The sequence below is a fragment of the Equus asinus genome, chromosome 23, assembly GCF_041296235.1.
Source record: "Equus asinus isolate D_3611 breed Donkey chromosome 23, EquAss-T2T_v2, whole genome shotgun sequence".
Lineage (NCBI taxonomy): Eukaryota > Metazoa > Chordata > Mammalia > Perissodactyla > Equidae > Equus > Equus asinus.
The window spans coordinates 13071207-13087496 of NC_091812.1; the positions used below are offsets into that span (position 1 = coordinate 13071207).

Here is a 16290-nt window from a genome sequence, read left to right on the forward strand (position 1 = left end):
TCTAAGTATCTTATTCTTTTTATGCTGTTGTGAATGGAATTATTTTCTTAATTTCATTTTTGGATTGTTCATTGCTAGTGTATAGAAATACAATTAATTTTTGTATATTGATCTTGTCTCCTTCAACTTTGCTGAGATCATTATTAGTTCTAGTAGTATTTTTGTGGATTCTTTAGGAGTTTCACCATACTGGATTATGTTGTCCATAAATAAAGGTGTTTTTATCTCTCCTTTTTCAATCTGGTTGCCTTTTACTTGTTTTTCTTGCCTGAGTGACTATAACCTCTAGTACAGTGTGGAATAGCAGTGACAAGAGTGGCCATGCTTGCATTTTTCCCACTCTTAGGGAAAAAGCATTTAGCCTTCACTATTAAGTATGATATTAGCTGTAGGTTTTTTTGTAGGTGCCCTTTATCAGGTTGAGGAAAGTCCCTTCTATTCCTAGTTCATTGAACATTTTTATCATGGATTTTGTCAAATGCTCTTTCTGTGTCCCTTGAGATTATCATCTAGTTTTTTCCTTTATTCTATTAACATGTAATATATTACCGTATTTTGAAGTATTAAACTACCTTGCACTCCTGGGTTAAAAGCTGCTTGGTCATTATAGATAAACCTCTTCATGTAATGCTGGATTTGGTTTGCTAATATTTTGTTTATGATTTTTGCATCCATATTCATTAGGAAAATTGGTCTGAATTTTTCTTTTCTTCTTATGTTTTTTGTCTGGCTTTCATCTCAGAATAATACTGGCCTCATATAATAAAGTGTAAAGTGTTTGCTCTATTTAATAGAAGAATTTGTGGATTCTTTAGATGTTTTTGCATCAGGGCTGTTCTTAGTGGGAAGGCTTTTTACTAATTTTTTTTACTTGTGTAAAGATCTATTCAGATTTTCTAATTTCTTCTTGAATCAGTTGTAGTAATATGTGTTTTTCTAGGAATTAATCCGCTTCATCTAAGTTGTATGATCTATTAGCATAAGGTGATTTATAGTATTCCCTTGAAACCCTTTCGGTTTCTGTCAGGTTGGTGTTGATGTCCCTTTTTGAGTTCTAGATCTGTGTCTTTTCTCCTTTTTTTCTTGGTCAGTGTAGCTGAAGATTTGCTAATTTTATTGGTCTTTTTAAAGAACTAAGTTTAGGGTTTTGTCAATTTTCTCTATTTTTCTGTTTTTCATTCCATTGATTTCTGCCCTAATGTTTATGATTTCCTTTTTCTGCTTGCTTTTGGCTTAGTTTGCCTGTCTTTTTTTAGTTTCTTAAAGTGCAAGCTTAACTTACTGATTTGCTATATTTCTTCTCTCCTAATACAGGCATTAAAAGGTATAAATTTCCCTCTAAGCAGTGCTTAGAGGCCAACCAATGATTAGTTGGAGGTTGTGTTTAAGTACCTTCAGCTAACAAGGCTTCCTCCCTTGCACAAGACCTTACACTCAGCCAGGGATGAGTAGATACCTGTAGCTCTTTCTGGTCTCTCCTGAGTCTGCACTCAGCCTTACACATGTATGCAACCTTCCAGACCACCAGGAGGGTCTGGGAGTTTATCAAAACCTCTTGTACCTTTTTGTTTTCTGGATCTCTCTATGAAATTTCTGGATGGTTTTTGCTTGCTCCAAATATCTCAGCCTCAGGCAGCTGCAATTTTGGGCTTCTTTGATAGTTTGCCACCAAGACAATGATTACCTTTGACAAATTCCCTGGGCATGAGTCTCCCACCTTCCCGACCCTCTCCAGACAAGCTCAGCCTTGGTAGGCTACCAGCCATGGAGTTGGGGGTGGAGGGATGGTGGCAGCCTCAGGCTAAAACTCCACAGGCTCCCACTGGATCTACTAAGGTTGAGTAGTTTTTCTTGAAGTACTGCTTCACAGTTTATTGGATGCCATTGGTCACTCCCCATATTTGAGATGATTTTTTTTGTGAGTGTTATCTGGTTCTGTTACAAGATTTGCCAGGTTTCTCAGTCTCTCATTCCAGAAGTCTGGCCCCACAATTGATTAATTTTGAATGTTAAACCAACCTTGTATTCCTGAGATAAACCCTACTTGGTCACAATGTGCTAACCTTGTTATGCATTCATTGGATTTGATTTGCCAAAATTTTGTTAGGGATTTTTACATTAGTCTTCATGAGGGAGATTACTTTCTAGTAATATCTTGTAACATCTTAGTCTGGTTTTGATATCAGCCTAATGTTGGTGTCATAGAATGAGTTGAGAAGTATTCCCTCCTGTGTAATTTTCTGAAAGAGTTTGTGTAGGATTGGTACATTTCTTCCTTAAATGTCTGGTAGAGTTCATCAGTGAAGTCAGTTGGTATGAAGTTCTTTTTGTGGGAAGGTTTTTGTTTTTACTATAATTTCCCTTTTTTACTAGATAGAAGGCTAGTTAGATTATTATTTTTTTAGTGAGCTTTGGTAGTTTGTGTCATACAAAAAATGTATCCATTTTATCTATGTTGTAAAATTTATTGACTTAAAGTTATTCATAATATCTCCTTATTATGCGTATGAAATCTTTAACTTCTGTAGTGATGTCTTTTCTCCTATTACTAATATGGGTAAGTTGTTTCTTCTCCCCTTTTTCCCAGTGATTATTCTGATTAGAGACTTGCCAATTTTATTTATTTTCTCACAGAATCATCTTTCAGTTTCACTTATTTCTTATTTTTGTTTTTATTTCATTGAATTCTGCTCTTATCTTTATTTCCTTTTGTCTGTTTACTTTGGATTTAATTTACTCCTTTTTTCCTGATTTCTTAAGGTGAAAGCTGAGGTCATTGACTTGAGACTATTTTTCTTTTCTAATGCACGTGTTTAGTGCTGTAAATTTTCCACTAACTGCTGCTTTGCTGCATCCTACAGATTTTGATATGTTTTGTTTTATTTTCATTCAGTTAAAAAACTTTCTAATTTTCCTTTTGATTTCTTCTTCGCTCCATGAGATATTTAGAAATTTGTTATTTGGTTCCTAAAATTCCCAAGACTTTTCTGTTATCTTTCTAAATTAATTCCATTGTGGACAGGGAACATCCTTTGTGTGATTTGAATCCTTTCAAATTTATTGAGACTTGTATTATGGTTATGAATATAGTTTACATTTAGTGCAACAATTGATATATGATTGGATTTGTCTGTTCTCTTGCTATTTAATTTTTATTTCTCCCATATAATCTTTGTTCCCTTTCCCTCTTTTCTGCCTTTATTTGATTTTAGTCTTTTTTATGACTTAATTTATCCTTTTGTTGGCTTGTTATCTATAACTCTGTTTTGTTTTTCAGTGGTTTCTTTCGAATTTATTGTATATATTTTAATTTATCACAGACTATATTCTAGTTATGTTATACTACTTCATGTATTGTGTAAGAACCCTGTAATGGTATGCTTCCATTTCTCCACTCTGGTCTTTGTGGTGTTGTATTCATACATTCACTTATATAAATGTTATAAATCCAATAATATATTATTGTTGTTTTTGCTTTAGAGAGAGTTAAAAATTAAGAAAATATGTTTTTTATACTTAAGCACAAATTTATCATTTTTGGTGGTCTTTGTTATTTTGTGTAGATCTAGATTTCCATGTGGTGATATTTTCCTTATGTTTGAAAGACTTTTGTTAACATTTCTTATAGTGTGGGGCTGCTAGTAATTAATTCTTTCAGGTTCTGTGTATTTGTAAGTTTTTATTCTTTTCTTTTTGAAAGATATCTTTTGCATTGTTTCCTACTAGAAGTTGCTGTCATTCTTATCTTAATATCTATATATCTAATATATAATTTTTCTCTGTTTCTAAGATTTTTCTATCATAGATTCTCCATGGTGGATTTTCTATCATAGATTTCTATCCATTGATTAGGATGTTCCTTTTCTTTTTATTTCTTGTCTTTGAGCTGCATTGAGCATCTTGGATCTGTGAACTTAGTTTTTATCGAATGTGGAAAATTCAGCCATTGATTTTTTGGATATTTTTTATTCCTCTCCTCTCTTCTTTGGGGACCTTAATAACATGTAAGTTAGTCCATTTGAAGTTGTGTCACAGTTTATTGATGCTCTGTTTATTTATTTTCATCTTTTTTTCTCTCATTGTTTCATTTTATATAGATTATATTGCTTTTTCTTCAGATTCTCTAGTTGTATCTTCTTTGGTGTCTAATCTCTATGTAAATCTATTCAGTATATTTTTTATCTCTAGAAGTTTGTTTTAACTCTTCTTTATATCTTCCATGTTTCTATTCAACATCCTCAGTCTTTCGTCTATCTTTTTGGACGTAGGGAATATAGTTCTGATAACTCTTTTAATGTCCTTGTCTACGAATTCTGTCATTTGTGTCATTTCTTGGTCTATTTCTAATAATTGATTTTTCTCTTCATTATGGGTTGTAACTTTCTACTTTTTTGCATTCCTGATAATTTTTTTTTAGATTGTATACATTATGAATTTCATCTTTTTGGTCTGGAAATTTTTGTATTCCTATAAATTTTCCTAAGGTTTTTCTGGGATTTTAGTTGCTTGGAAATAGTATGATCTTATTAAGGCTTGCTTTAAACTTTTGTTAAACAGGACCAGATACACCTTCACTCTGTGGCTAATTTTGCCCCCTGCTAAGGCAATATCCTTCTTGTATTCTTAGATTTCCTTTGAATTAAGAGGTTTTCCACTGTAACTGGTGGAAACACAAAATTTTCCCATTTCTGTTTGAGTTCCTGGAATTGTTCAATCTTCTCATCTTGGGTGTTGCTTTTCCCAGCCTTGGGTAATTACTTCATACGCATGTGCTGATCAGTACTTAGCTGAAGATTTGAGAACTTTCTGTAGATCTCTGGAGCCCTCTCTCTTTGAAGCACTCTCCTTCATGGTACTCTGCCCTGCATACTCTGTTCTCTGCAGTCTTCCTGACCTTCCAGTGCTGTTTCCTCAACAAAGGGAATCTGTGGGCTCCAACTGGATTTCCCCTCTCTGTTCTGTGGCTTGGATACTCTCTCCAAGCAATAAGCTAGGAGCAGTCATAGAATTCACCTTACTTGTTTTCTCTCTGTCAGGGATCGTTATCCTATTCTATCCAATGGCCCAAGTCTGAAAGCCATTGTCTCATACAGTTTGTCCAGTTTTATAATTCTGTCAGTCAATGAGGCTAAATCTTGTTTCTCTAACTTCATTTTGGCCAGATGGAAATCAGGATATTCACATTCACCCAGCAGTCAGACTGATATTTTTTAAGGCAAAAAGCAAGACAGTTTTACTTTTGTACTTAGCAATTTTCAATATTTCTTATTGCTCTTTTCAAAAATAAAGCTCTACATGATCTGGGCCCTTTTGTACCTTTTAAGCCTTAGGCCGTAAGTTTTCTTTCACTGATTCTATTCTAGCTTTACTCCTCTTCTTTTTGTTTCTCACATGTGCTGCAAATCTTGTATTTGTGTTTATTCCATCCCCCTGCAGTATGCATACTCCTCTCTTTATATGTCTAATCATTCTGTATCTTTAGCTTATTTATCACTTCTTTGCTAGGAACTTTCCTGACCAGCTATCTGAAAAGGACCTCCAACACAAGTTGTTCCATCGTCTGATCTTTTAGCACCTATAAAGCTGCTGTAATTATCTTTTTTATTTGTTTATTTCTTTTATCCATTGTACTTATTAATGGTTAGTTATCTTATTTATTTGTTATTATCTTCCTTCACTAGAATATAAGCTGTATCATCTCCCTACCACATGGCAGGCATACATTAAATATCTGTTTAATGCACATAAAGGCTTATTCAGATAATGAATTTATCCATATTGTAGTCCGTAAATGAATGAACTTTTATCTATAGGAAAAAGTGTTAAAGAAGTTGGATCGATTTATCTTAGTAAGGCTTTTATATTTTTAGCATCATTTCTCTCTGTCATCTTTACAAGTAGCAATCCTTCCCAACATTCAGTCCCCAAATCAAATGCCACCTACTTGATTTTTCTCAAGTAAAAGCATTTCTTTTATCTACTGTCGTAACACTGTAGAATAGCACTTATCACTTTCTAGTTTTTCTTTCCCCTTCCAGACTATTTCTTGTGAGCAATAACTGTGCATTATACATTTCTCTGTTCTCCAGATCTCTCAGTGAGTGATTCTTCTGAGTCAGAATGCTTAAAATGCTGTTTAAAAATGAGTATTTACATTTGTAGTGTGCTTTCTAATTTATGAAGTGCTTTTACATTTATTTTCTCATTTAAAGTAATACAATTTCTCTGGTGTGAATGGTGTATATTATTGCGTGCTATAGGTTATGCCTTTGATATCACAGAATAACATTATTCTGCTCAAAACACCACTAAGACCCGTATTGAGAAACAGTGTAGGATCACGGTCTATGAACATTCCTGGACAAAATCTCTCTCTCTCTTTAATGCCAAACTGAATTCTTTTCTCTCTTTGTCCCCAATACGTGGCATAGTGCCTGGAACACGGCAGGTGGACCTGCTCATTAGATGTTTAATGAATAACTTAAAAAATAAAATTGGAAATCAATCAGTTTTAGCAGTCTATGTTTCTTTTCTAAATTTCTTTGGTACCTCCAATCTCTGGAACAGCCCACCCCTAAGTAAATTTGTGGATAGTCAATGGCAAGAAAATCCAGAGTATCTTGATTTTTTTTTTGTTAGATTGGCACCTGAGCTAACATCTGTTGCCAATCTTTATTTATTTCTGTTTTTCTTCTTACCCCCAAAACCTCCCAGTACATAGTTGTATATTCTGGTTTTAGGTCCTTCTGCTTCTGCTATATGGGACGCCATGTCAGCATGGCTTAATGAGCAGTGTGCTAGGTCCGCACCCAGGATCTGAACTGGTGAAACCCTGGGCTTCTGAAGTGGAACGTGTGAACTTAACCTCTCTGCCACAGGGCCAGCCCCAGAATATCTTGATTTTTAATTATTTCGTATAATAGCTTTGATTCTTTTATACAAGTTGGACATAACTTAGAATTATGATTTATACATTAGAAGGGAACTTATAAGTTATCTAGGCTAACCTTTTCATCTAATTCATCTTATCTCTTGGCTTTATTACATATATATGCATTTGTATCTGTATTGCTCTCCCTTGGGAACTTCAGAGTTGTTTTTATATCCTTGTTAGGTTGAGAGATATCTGTTATAGTGTTCTGATAACTCTGATTTGATGTTTTAACACTGGGGATGATTTTTCCCTGCAGTGTGTTCAAAATATCTTTCTCTGATTAAACAGAGCAGCAGTTACATGCAGTGGTTGTCTAGGGTATTCACTAGACCTTATTACAGAAGACATGATATAGGTTGGTCATATTTTGTTAATATGACAGTGAATTGAACCACATCATACTTCATTTCAACACATTTTTTTGTGTTGAAATACAAAACTAAGTGTAGATTATTTTCATACTCACTGAGGCACATTAGACAAATTTCCACCCAAAACAATATTATTTATTCAAATAAAAAACTGAAAACATAGTCCAGGTAAATGTTAGTAGCTACTCAGTATGTTCTCTAAGAATTTAACTTTAAGTTTCTAAATGAAAATTTTCTATGCTTTTCTTGTTAAATATGTTTTTATTTATCTCAAAGTCCAGGAAATCGGAATTTCCTTACTGAAAGACCTGATATAGTTACAGGTGAAGATTGTGGAACCATGGATGAGAGAAGACAGTCAGACTTCATTATTGAAAAACAGTCAGTACAACATATTTTGGAAGAAAATAGGAAAGAGGTTTCAAATTTTCTTGAAGATGCGAACCAGCCAACACCCAGTCTTCTGTCAGAGAATTGTGACTCTTTTATTAGTGAAAATGTGATCAATTTATTAAACATAGATCAGTGGAGTATAAAGAAAACCTTTGACAAGTGTGATTTTGACAGTATGGGAGATATTTGTGCAGTCACTAGTTCTGATAAAAACCATTCCACTGAGAGATGCATTAGAAGTATGTTTACAAATCCAGAGTTGACTTTTAGTAATTCTACTTTTAATAAAACAAGTTACCCAGAAAAGTGTCAGCCAAACAAGAACTATCAGAAAGAGTATAACGATCATGAAAGAAATAATCTTAGTACATCTTTTGAGAAGGATAGTTTCCCAGCCAGCTCTGAAAAAAAAGGTTGGTGTTACACACGAGAAGGGTAATAATCTATTGGTCTTTTTGTTTTTAGTACGTATTTATATATAATATGGGTGTGTGTGTGTGTGTGTGTGTGTGTATTTGGAGGAGTATAAAATTGAAAATAGAGTGACATTCTATTATGTGACATTGTGTGGACCAGTGATTTCGTTCCATATGGGTCATGCTAATAAGCTTCCAATTTAAAAAAAAGAACTAGTCTGTGCTAGAGTTTTAGTTCAATGCATACTTTTATTTTTAAAGGAAAATTTGAAAGTGATTACCAAGAGAAGGCACCACAGAAGACAATCCAGATATATCCAGTGAACCGTTTGTAAGTTTTTAGGTAAATCTGGGGAATGCAATTCAGCATCTACTATAATGCATATTGAAGGGTTGAATTGATGCAATGTGAGGTAGGGGTGTTGCTGTCTCAGAGTGGGCAGACTGGCCTCTACAAAGGCTTACCAGTTGTCAGAATCTTAGTAATATCACCCTAGTTGAGAGTATGGTGCTCGTATTTGCCAGCACAAAGCCGTCATCTTATCTGAATCTTAGTGTTAATTAGATTTGAGAAAACTGACTTATGTGTTCAAGAAACTTACACACTCACCAGAATGTCAATTTATTAATTTACAGTAAGAAATAGAAGGGTTACTTATATAGGAATGTTTACTGGCATGATAAGCATGTTTTCTAATTTTTGGCAGCTCTCCATGGGAAGGTGGCTTGATTAGTATAGAATCAGAACAAGGGAGTAATAGAATTCAGATGCTAATGGCATAAGCAAACATATCAAGAGTTTATGGGACTGCAGTTATACTTAATTAAAGAAAACTTGTAGTTTCGGAATAGTCCTAACTTTCTTGGTAATAATTGTGGTTTAGTCAAATCTTGGTAATTAACAATCATGAATTAGAATAGGTTTTTATTTTAGAAGTACTTTCTTATGGAAATATTTAAAATATCTATTTGTAAAAAGAATACCTATATGCCATTTTTATGGGATTGGCACAACAAATAAAATATTCACAACTTATTTAATAAAATAAAAAAATTAGGTTCTTTGCTGTCAAACTTCCAGGTATTCAGAAACTTATGAATGAAAACTAGCATGTTAGACCTTGAATTTTAAAATGTACTTTATGAAAGTGATTTTAGAACATGGTTCTCAAAGCTGGGTGCAGAACTGAATCACTCAAGGGGGTGATTTTAAAATACAAAATACCAAGTTTGACCCACACCCTTAGGATGGAGCTTATTTATTTTTTAAAAAGCTTCCCTTATAATTCTGATCTGCAGCCAACTTTGGGAACCATAATTTAGAACAATAATTTTCATAGAGAATAAATCAAACTTTAATACTGTCTTATTTGTGACCCTAGGGGTAATATCCCTTTGAAAGAATTGCCTTCTAAGCAGTCGTGGAACTTTGGACTTGGTGAGGTAAAGTACATTTTACATTATCTTTCCAATTAAGTCAGTTGATAATTCATGTCATATTTTAGTATTTGCAGTGTACTTTCATTTAAGGTTAGCTTTTATTGAAAAATTTCTTTTTAGGCTACTTTTCTTACTCTGGGGAAATTATAGTTTAGGTCTAGAAATAAAATTATTGCCTTTTCAGAAACTATAATGTGTTTATTTGAGAAAAACCAATCTAGATGCATTTATTTCTTTATTTCTTTAAATTTTTATTTTTTTCGGATGTACATCGTATTTCGAATTCTGTGTACATTACATCATGTTCACTACCCGAACACTAATTATAGTGCATCCCCTCACATGTGAGCCTAATCACCCCTTTTGCCCTCCTGCCTCCCCCAGTGGTAACCACCAGTCCAATCTCCAATGCTATGTGTTTTTTTTTTCTTTTTGTCGTTTTTAATCTTCTACTTATGAGTGAGATCATATGGTATTTGACTTTCTCCCTCTGACTTATTTCACTCAGCATAATACCCTCAAGGTCCATCCATGTTGTCACAAATGGCCGGATTTCGTCATTTCTTATGGCTGAGTAGTAGTCCATCGTGTATAAATACCACATCTTCTTTATCCATTCGTCCCTTGATGGGCGCCTAGGTGGCTTCCAAGTCTTGGCTATTGTGTATAATGCCTCAATGAACATAGGGGTGCAAGGATCTTTATGCCTTTGTGTTTTCAAGTTCTTTGGATAAATACCCAGCAGTGGAATAGCTGGATCGTATGGTAGATCTATCCTTAATTTTCTGAGGATACTCCATCCTGCTTTCCATAGTGGCTGCACCAGCTTGCACTGCCACCAGCAGTGAACAAGGGTTCCCTTCTCTCCACACCCTTTCCAACATTCGTTGTTTCCTGTCTTGTTATTTATAGCCATTCTGACGGGAGTGAGGTGATACCTCATTGTAGTTTTGATTTGCATTTCCCTGATAGCTAATGATGTTGAGCATCTTTTCATATGCCTCTTGGCCATCTGGATATCTTTGGAGAAATCTCTGTTCAGATCTTTTGCCCATTTTCTAATTGGATTGTTGGTTTTTTTTGTTGTTGATCTATATAAGTTCTTTGTATATTTTGGATATTAACCCCTTATCTGATATATGGTTTGCAAATAGCTTCTCCCAATTGTTAGGTTCTCTTTTCGTTTTGTTGATGGTTTCCTTTGCTGTGCAGAAGCTTTTTAGTTTGATGTACTCCCATTTGTTCATTTTTTCTTTTGTTTCCCTTGCCCGGTCAGACATGGGACTTGAAAATATGCTGCTCAGACCAATGTCATAGAGCATACTGCCTATGTTTTCTTCTAGAAGTCTCATGGTTTCGGGTCTTACATTCAAGTCTTTAATCCATTTTGAGTTGATTTTTGTGCACGGTGTAAGGGAATGGTGTACTTTCATTCTTTTGCATGTGGCTGTCCAGTTTTCCCAACACCATTTATTGAAGAGACTCTCCTTTCTCCATCGTATGGTCTTGGCTCCCTTGTCAAATATTAGCTGTCCATAAACGTGTGGGTTTACTTCTGGGCTCTCAATTTTGTTCCATTGATCTGTGTGTCTGTTTTTGTGCCAGTACCATGCTGTTTTGGTTGCTATGGCTTTGTAGTACAATTTGAAATCAGGGAGTGTGATACCTCCAGCTTTGTTCTTTTTTCTCAGGAATCCTTTGGCTATTCGGGGTCTTTTGTTGTTCCATATAACTTGTAGGATTCTTTGTTCTATTTTTGTAAAAAATGTTGTTGGAACTTTGATAGGGATTGTGTTGAATCTATAGATTGCTTTAGGAAGTATGGACATTTTAACGATGTTAATTCTTCCAATCCAAGAGCACGGAATATCTTTCCATTTCTTTGTGTCTTCTTCGATTTCTTTCAACAATGTTTTATAGTTTTCGGTGTAGAGATCTTTCACCTCTTTGGTTAAGTTTATTCATAGGTATTTTATTCTTTTTGTTGCAATTGTAAATGGGATTGTATTCTTAATTTCTCTTTTTGCTACTTCGTTGTTAGTGTATAGAAACGCAACTGAGTTTTGTACATTGATTTTGTATCCCGCAACTTGACTATATTCCTTTATTATTTCTGAAAGTTTTTTAGTGGACTCTTTAGGGTTTTCTCGATATAAAATCATGTCGTCTGCAAAGAGTGACAGTTTCACTTCTTCTTTTCCAATGTGGATCTCTTGTATTTCTTTTTCTTGCCTGATTGCTCTGGCTAGGACTTCCAATACTATGTTAAATAAGAGTGGTGACAGCGGGCATCCTTGTCTGGTTCCTGTTCTTAGAGGGATAGCTTTCAGTTTTTCTCCATTGAAAATGATATTTGCTGTGGGTTTGTCATATATGGCCTTTATTATGTTGAGGTATTCTATACCCATTTTATTTAGAGTTTTTATCATAAATGGATGCTGTATCTTGTCAAATGCTTTCTCTGCATCTGTTGAGATGATCATGTGATTTTTATTCTTCATTTTGTTAATGTGGTGTATCGCGTTGTTAGATTTGCAGATGTTAAACCATCCCTGCATCCCCGGAATGAAACCCACTTAATCATGATGTATGATCTTTTTAATGTATCGTTGTATTCGATTTGCTAGCATTTTGTTGAGGATTTTTGCGTCGATGGTCATCAGTGATACTGGCCTGTAATTTTCTTTTTTTGTGTTGTCCTTGTCTGGTTTTGGTATCAGGATAATGTTTGCTTCGTAGAAGGAGTTAGGAAGCCTCCCCTCCTCTTCAATTTTTTGGAAGAGTTTGAGAAGGATAGGTATTAACTCTTCTTTGAGTGTTTGGTAGAATTCACCAGGGAAGCCATCTGGTCCTGGACTTTTATTTTTTGGGAGGTTTTTGATTGCTGTTTCGATCTCCTTACTGGTGATCGGTCTATTCAAATTTTCTACATCTTCTTGGTCCAGTTTTGGAAGATTGTATGTTTCTAAGAATTTATCCATTTCTTCTAGATTATCCAATTTGTTGGCATATAGCTTTTCATAGTATTCTCTTATTATCTTTTGTATTTCTGAGGTGTCCGTTGTAATCTCTGCTCTTTCATTTCTGATTTTATTTATTTGAGCCTTCTCTCTTTTTTTCTTGGTGAGTCTAGCTAAGGGTTTGTCAATTTTGTTTATCTTTTCGAAGAACCAGCTCTTGGTTTCATTAATTTTTTCTATTGTTTTCTTAGTTTCTATTTCATTTATTTCTGCTCTGATTTTTATTATTTCCTTCCTTCTGATTTTGGGCTTTGTTTGTTGTTCTTTTTCCAGTACCTTTAGGTACGCTTTTAGATTGTCTATTTGGGATTTTTCTTCTTTGTTGAGGTAGGCCTGAATTGCTATAAACTTCCCTTGTAGAACCACTTTTGCTGTATCCCACAGATTTTGGCGTGTCATGTTTTCATTTTCATTTGTCTCCAGGAATTTTTTGATATCTTCTTTGATTTCTTCATTGACCCAATCATTGTTCAGTAGCGTTTTGTTCAATCTCCACATTTTTGTGGCTTTTCTGGTTTTCTTTCTGTCGTTGATTTCCAGTTTCATACCTTTGTGGTCAGAAAAGAAGCACGGTATTATTTCGATCTTCTTAAATTTATTGAGACTTGTTTTGTGGCCAAATATGTGATCAATCCTGGAGAATGTTCCATGGGCATTGGAAAAGAATGTGTATTCTGTGGTTTTTGGATGGAATGTTCTGTATATATCTACTAAGTCCATCTGGTCTAATGTGTCCTTTAAGGCGAGTGTTTCCTTATTGATCTTCTGTTTGGATGATCTATCCATTGGTGTAAGGGGAGTGTTAAAGTCCCCTACTATTATTGTGTTACTGTCTATTTCTCCTCTTATGTCTGTTAATAATTGCTTTATATATTTAGGTGCTCCTATGTTGGGTGCGTAGATATTTACAAGTGTTATATTTTCTTGTTGGATTGTTCCCTTTATCTTTATGTAGTGCCCGTCTTTGTCTCTTATTACAGTTTTTGATTTAAAGTCTATTTTGTCTGATATAAGTATTGCTACCCCTGCTTTCTTTTGTTTGCCATTTGCATGGAATATCTTTTTCCATCCTTTCACTTTCAGTTTGTGAGTGTCTGTAGGTCTGAAGTGTGTCTCTTGTATGCAGCATATACATGGATCTTGTTTTTTTATCCAGTTGGCCACCCTATGGCATTTGATTGGAGCATTTAGTCCATTGACATTTAAAGTAGTTATTGATAAATAGGTATTTATTGCCATTTTGTCACTTTTTCCCTTTTTGGGTGTTTTAGTAGTTCTTCTCAGTTCCTTTCTTTTTCTCTTGCTCTCTTCCCTTGTGGTTTGATGGTTATCTTTAGTAATATGTTTGATTTCTTTTGTCTTACTTTTTGTCCTGCTTGTTATAGGTTTCTGGTTTGTGGTTACCATGAGGATCCTATTTAATATACTGTGCATGTAACAGTCTATATTGAGTAGATAGACTCTTTAGCTTGACCTCTTTCTAAAAGCTCTACTTTTTCACTCCCCTCCTCCCACATTATGTTTTTCACATCATATATAGTCTTGTGTTTAGTGTGTGTCTATCTATTACCCTCTTATCATTGAAATAGGTGATTTTAGTACATTTGTCTTTTAACCTTCATATTATCTTCACAGGTAGTTGATCTGCTGCCTTTACTGTCCTTTTACCTTACTAGTGATTTTATTGCCTGTCTTTTGTTGTTGTTGTTTTAGGTTTTTTTGATAATTTTTTTTTATCTCTATTTGTGGTTATTGCTTTCCCACTTAAATAAGTCCCTTCAGCATTTCTTGCAGAACTGGTTTCTTGGTGATAAACTCCTTTAATTTTTGCTTGTCTGGGAAGCTGTTTATCTCTCCTTCCCTTCTGAATGACAACCTTGATGGATAGAGTATTCTTGGTTGTAGGTTTTTTCCTTTTAGCCTTTAAATATGTCGTGCTATTCTCTTCTTGCCTGTAGGGTCTCGACTGAGAAGTCTGCTGATAGTCTGATGGGCTTCCCTTTATATGTCACTTGCGGCCTTTCTCTTGCTGCTGTTAGGATTCTCTCTTTGTCTTTAATTTTAGGCATTTTGATTATAATATGTCTTGATGTGGGCCTCTTTGGGCTTCTCTTGTTTGGAGCTCTCTGTGCTTCCTGAAGTTGGATGTCTGTTTCCTTCCTCAGGTTAGGAAAATTTTCCTCTCTTATTTCTACAAATAAACTTTCTGTCCCTTTGTCTCTCTCTTCTCCTTCTGGGACCCCTATAATCTGAATGTTAGCACGCTTGATATTGTCCCAGAGTTCCCTTACTCTCTTCTCATTCTGTCTAATTCTTTTTTCTCTTTTCTGTTCTGCTTGGGTGATTTCCTCTAGTCTTTCATCTAGTTCGCTGATCCGTTCTTCTCCTTCCTCTACTCTGTTATTGAGTCCCTCGAGTGAATTTCTCATTTTGAGTATTGTATTCTTCATTTCTGATTTTTTTTTTTATATCTTCCAGTTCTTTGCTGATGTGCTCACTGTGTTCATCCATTCTTCTCCGCATATCTGTGAGCATCCTCATGATATTTTGTTTGAATTCTTTGTTGAGTAGGTCACTAGTTTCTGTTTCACTTAGTTCTAATCTACAAGAGCCGGATCCTGTAAGCTCTTCACAGCAAAAGAGACTCAAGTTCAGAAAGATTAAATAACTTGTTCAAAGTTACACATTTGAGCCAGGATTCAAATTTTTGTCTTATCTGACTGTGTATTTTCAACTATATTAATTGTTTTGTCTTTTTGTCTTCAGTATGTACATTGAGTACATATCATGAATTCATTTAATAGAATTTATTGTCGTTCTCCTGTATGCTAGACACTGAAGATTCAGTGGTGAAGAAACAGTTTTTGTTCTTATGAAGCTTATATTGTGTTATGCACTAGACTCTGCAAGGTACAGAGATGAAGGGACATGGGACCTGTTTTTAGGAAGCTATGGTCTAGTAGCTAGACAGAAACAGAAAAAAATATAATACATTTAGATAAATTGCTCCAATTGGGGTTTGTACAAAGGGCAGTGGGAGACAAGTAAAAAATAATTCTAAGTTTCATGGCTAGTCAGGAGGAAGATGTAATAGAGGAGAAAACTTTTGATCTGGATATCAATTAATAAGTTTACCAAATGGACAAACTGCCTTCATACTATGAAGAAGAAGCAACATAGATAGAAACTAACAAGTGAGAGAGTATAGCTTATTTTAGAAGCTGCAAAGTAACTTCATTCCAGTTGTTGTTATTGCTACTACTATAGTGTAAATTACAAGCGATGGCGGAATGGCAAAAGCTAATTCTAGACAATATAAAGGGCTAGATCATAAAAGACTTTACATGACATATACCAGTTTTATTTTCTGTCACCAAACAGAGCCACTGAAAAAATTTTAGTAGAGGAGTTTGATGACATCTGAGTATTAAAAAGTTGACTCTAGCAACAATGAGAGATTTGAGAAGTGGCATGACTCAAGGCAGGGCAAAAAATAATGAGGGCTTGAAATTGAGCAGTGTAAGTAAGGATGGAAATGAGGGAAGAGCTATCACAAAGATTTAGAAGATCTTGATTTGATAGTTGTTGTTGATTAGTTAAGGGAGAAGGAAAACATTGAAGGAGACCTGGATTTATTATTTGGGTAAATGGGTAGTTGATGGGATAGTGCCATTCACCTAGATTGAAGTGTTAATGTTTTATTGAGGATTTTTGTA

At 34.7% G+C, this 16290-nt stretch overlaps 1 protein-coding gene across 29 annotated transcripts in view; it reads left to right on the forward strand.

Moving 5' to 3' along the window:
- Nucleotides 1–16290, forward strand: part of LOC123276100 (regulator of DNA class I crossover intermediates 1-like) — a 154672-nt gene that overhangs the window by 43695 nt on the left and 94687 nt on the right. For 25 of the 29 annotated variants that reach the window (XR_011497508.1, XR_011497507.1, XR_011497510.1 and 22 more), the window contains 3 exons: nucleotides 7582–8111; nucleotides 8376–8445; nucleotides 9497–9557. Coding sequence is in view for 12 of the 29 variants with exons in the window: in XM_070495951.1 (XP_070352052.1) it covers nucleotides 7582–8111; nucleotides 8376–8445; nucleotides 9497–9557 (661 nt within the window). In the remaining 17 variants the exon portion in view is untranslated. Of the gene's footprint in view, nucleotides 1–7581; nucleotides 8112–8375; nucleotides 8458–9496; nucleotides 9558–16290 lie in introns of all 29 variants that reach the window. The other 4 variants (XR_011497520.1, XR_011497522.1, XR_011497523.1 and 1 more) reach the window with 1 other exon arrangement.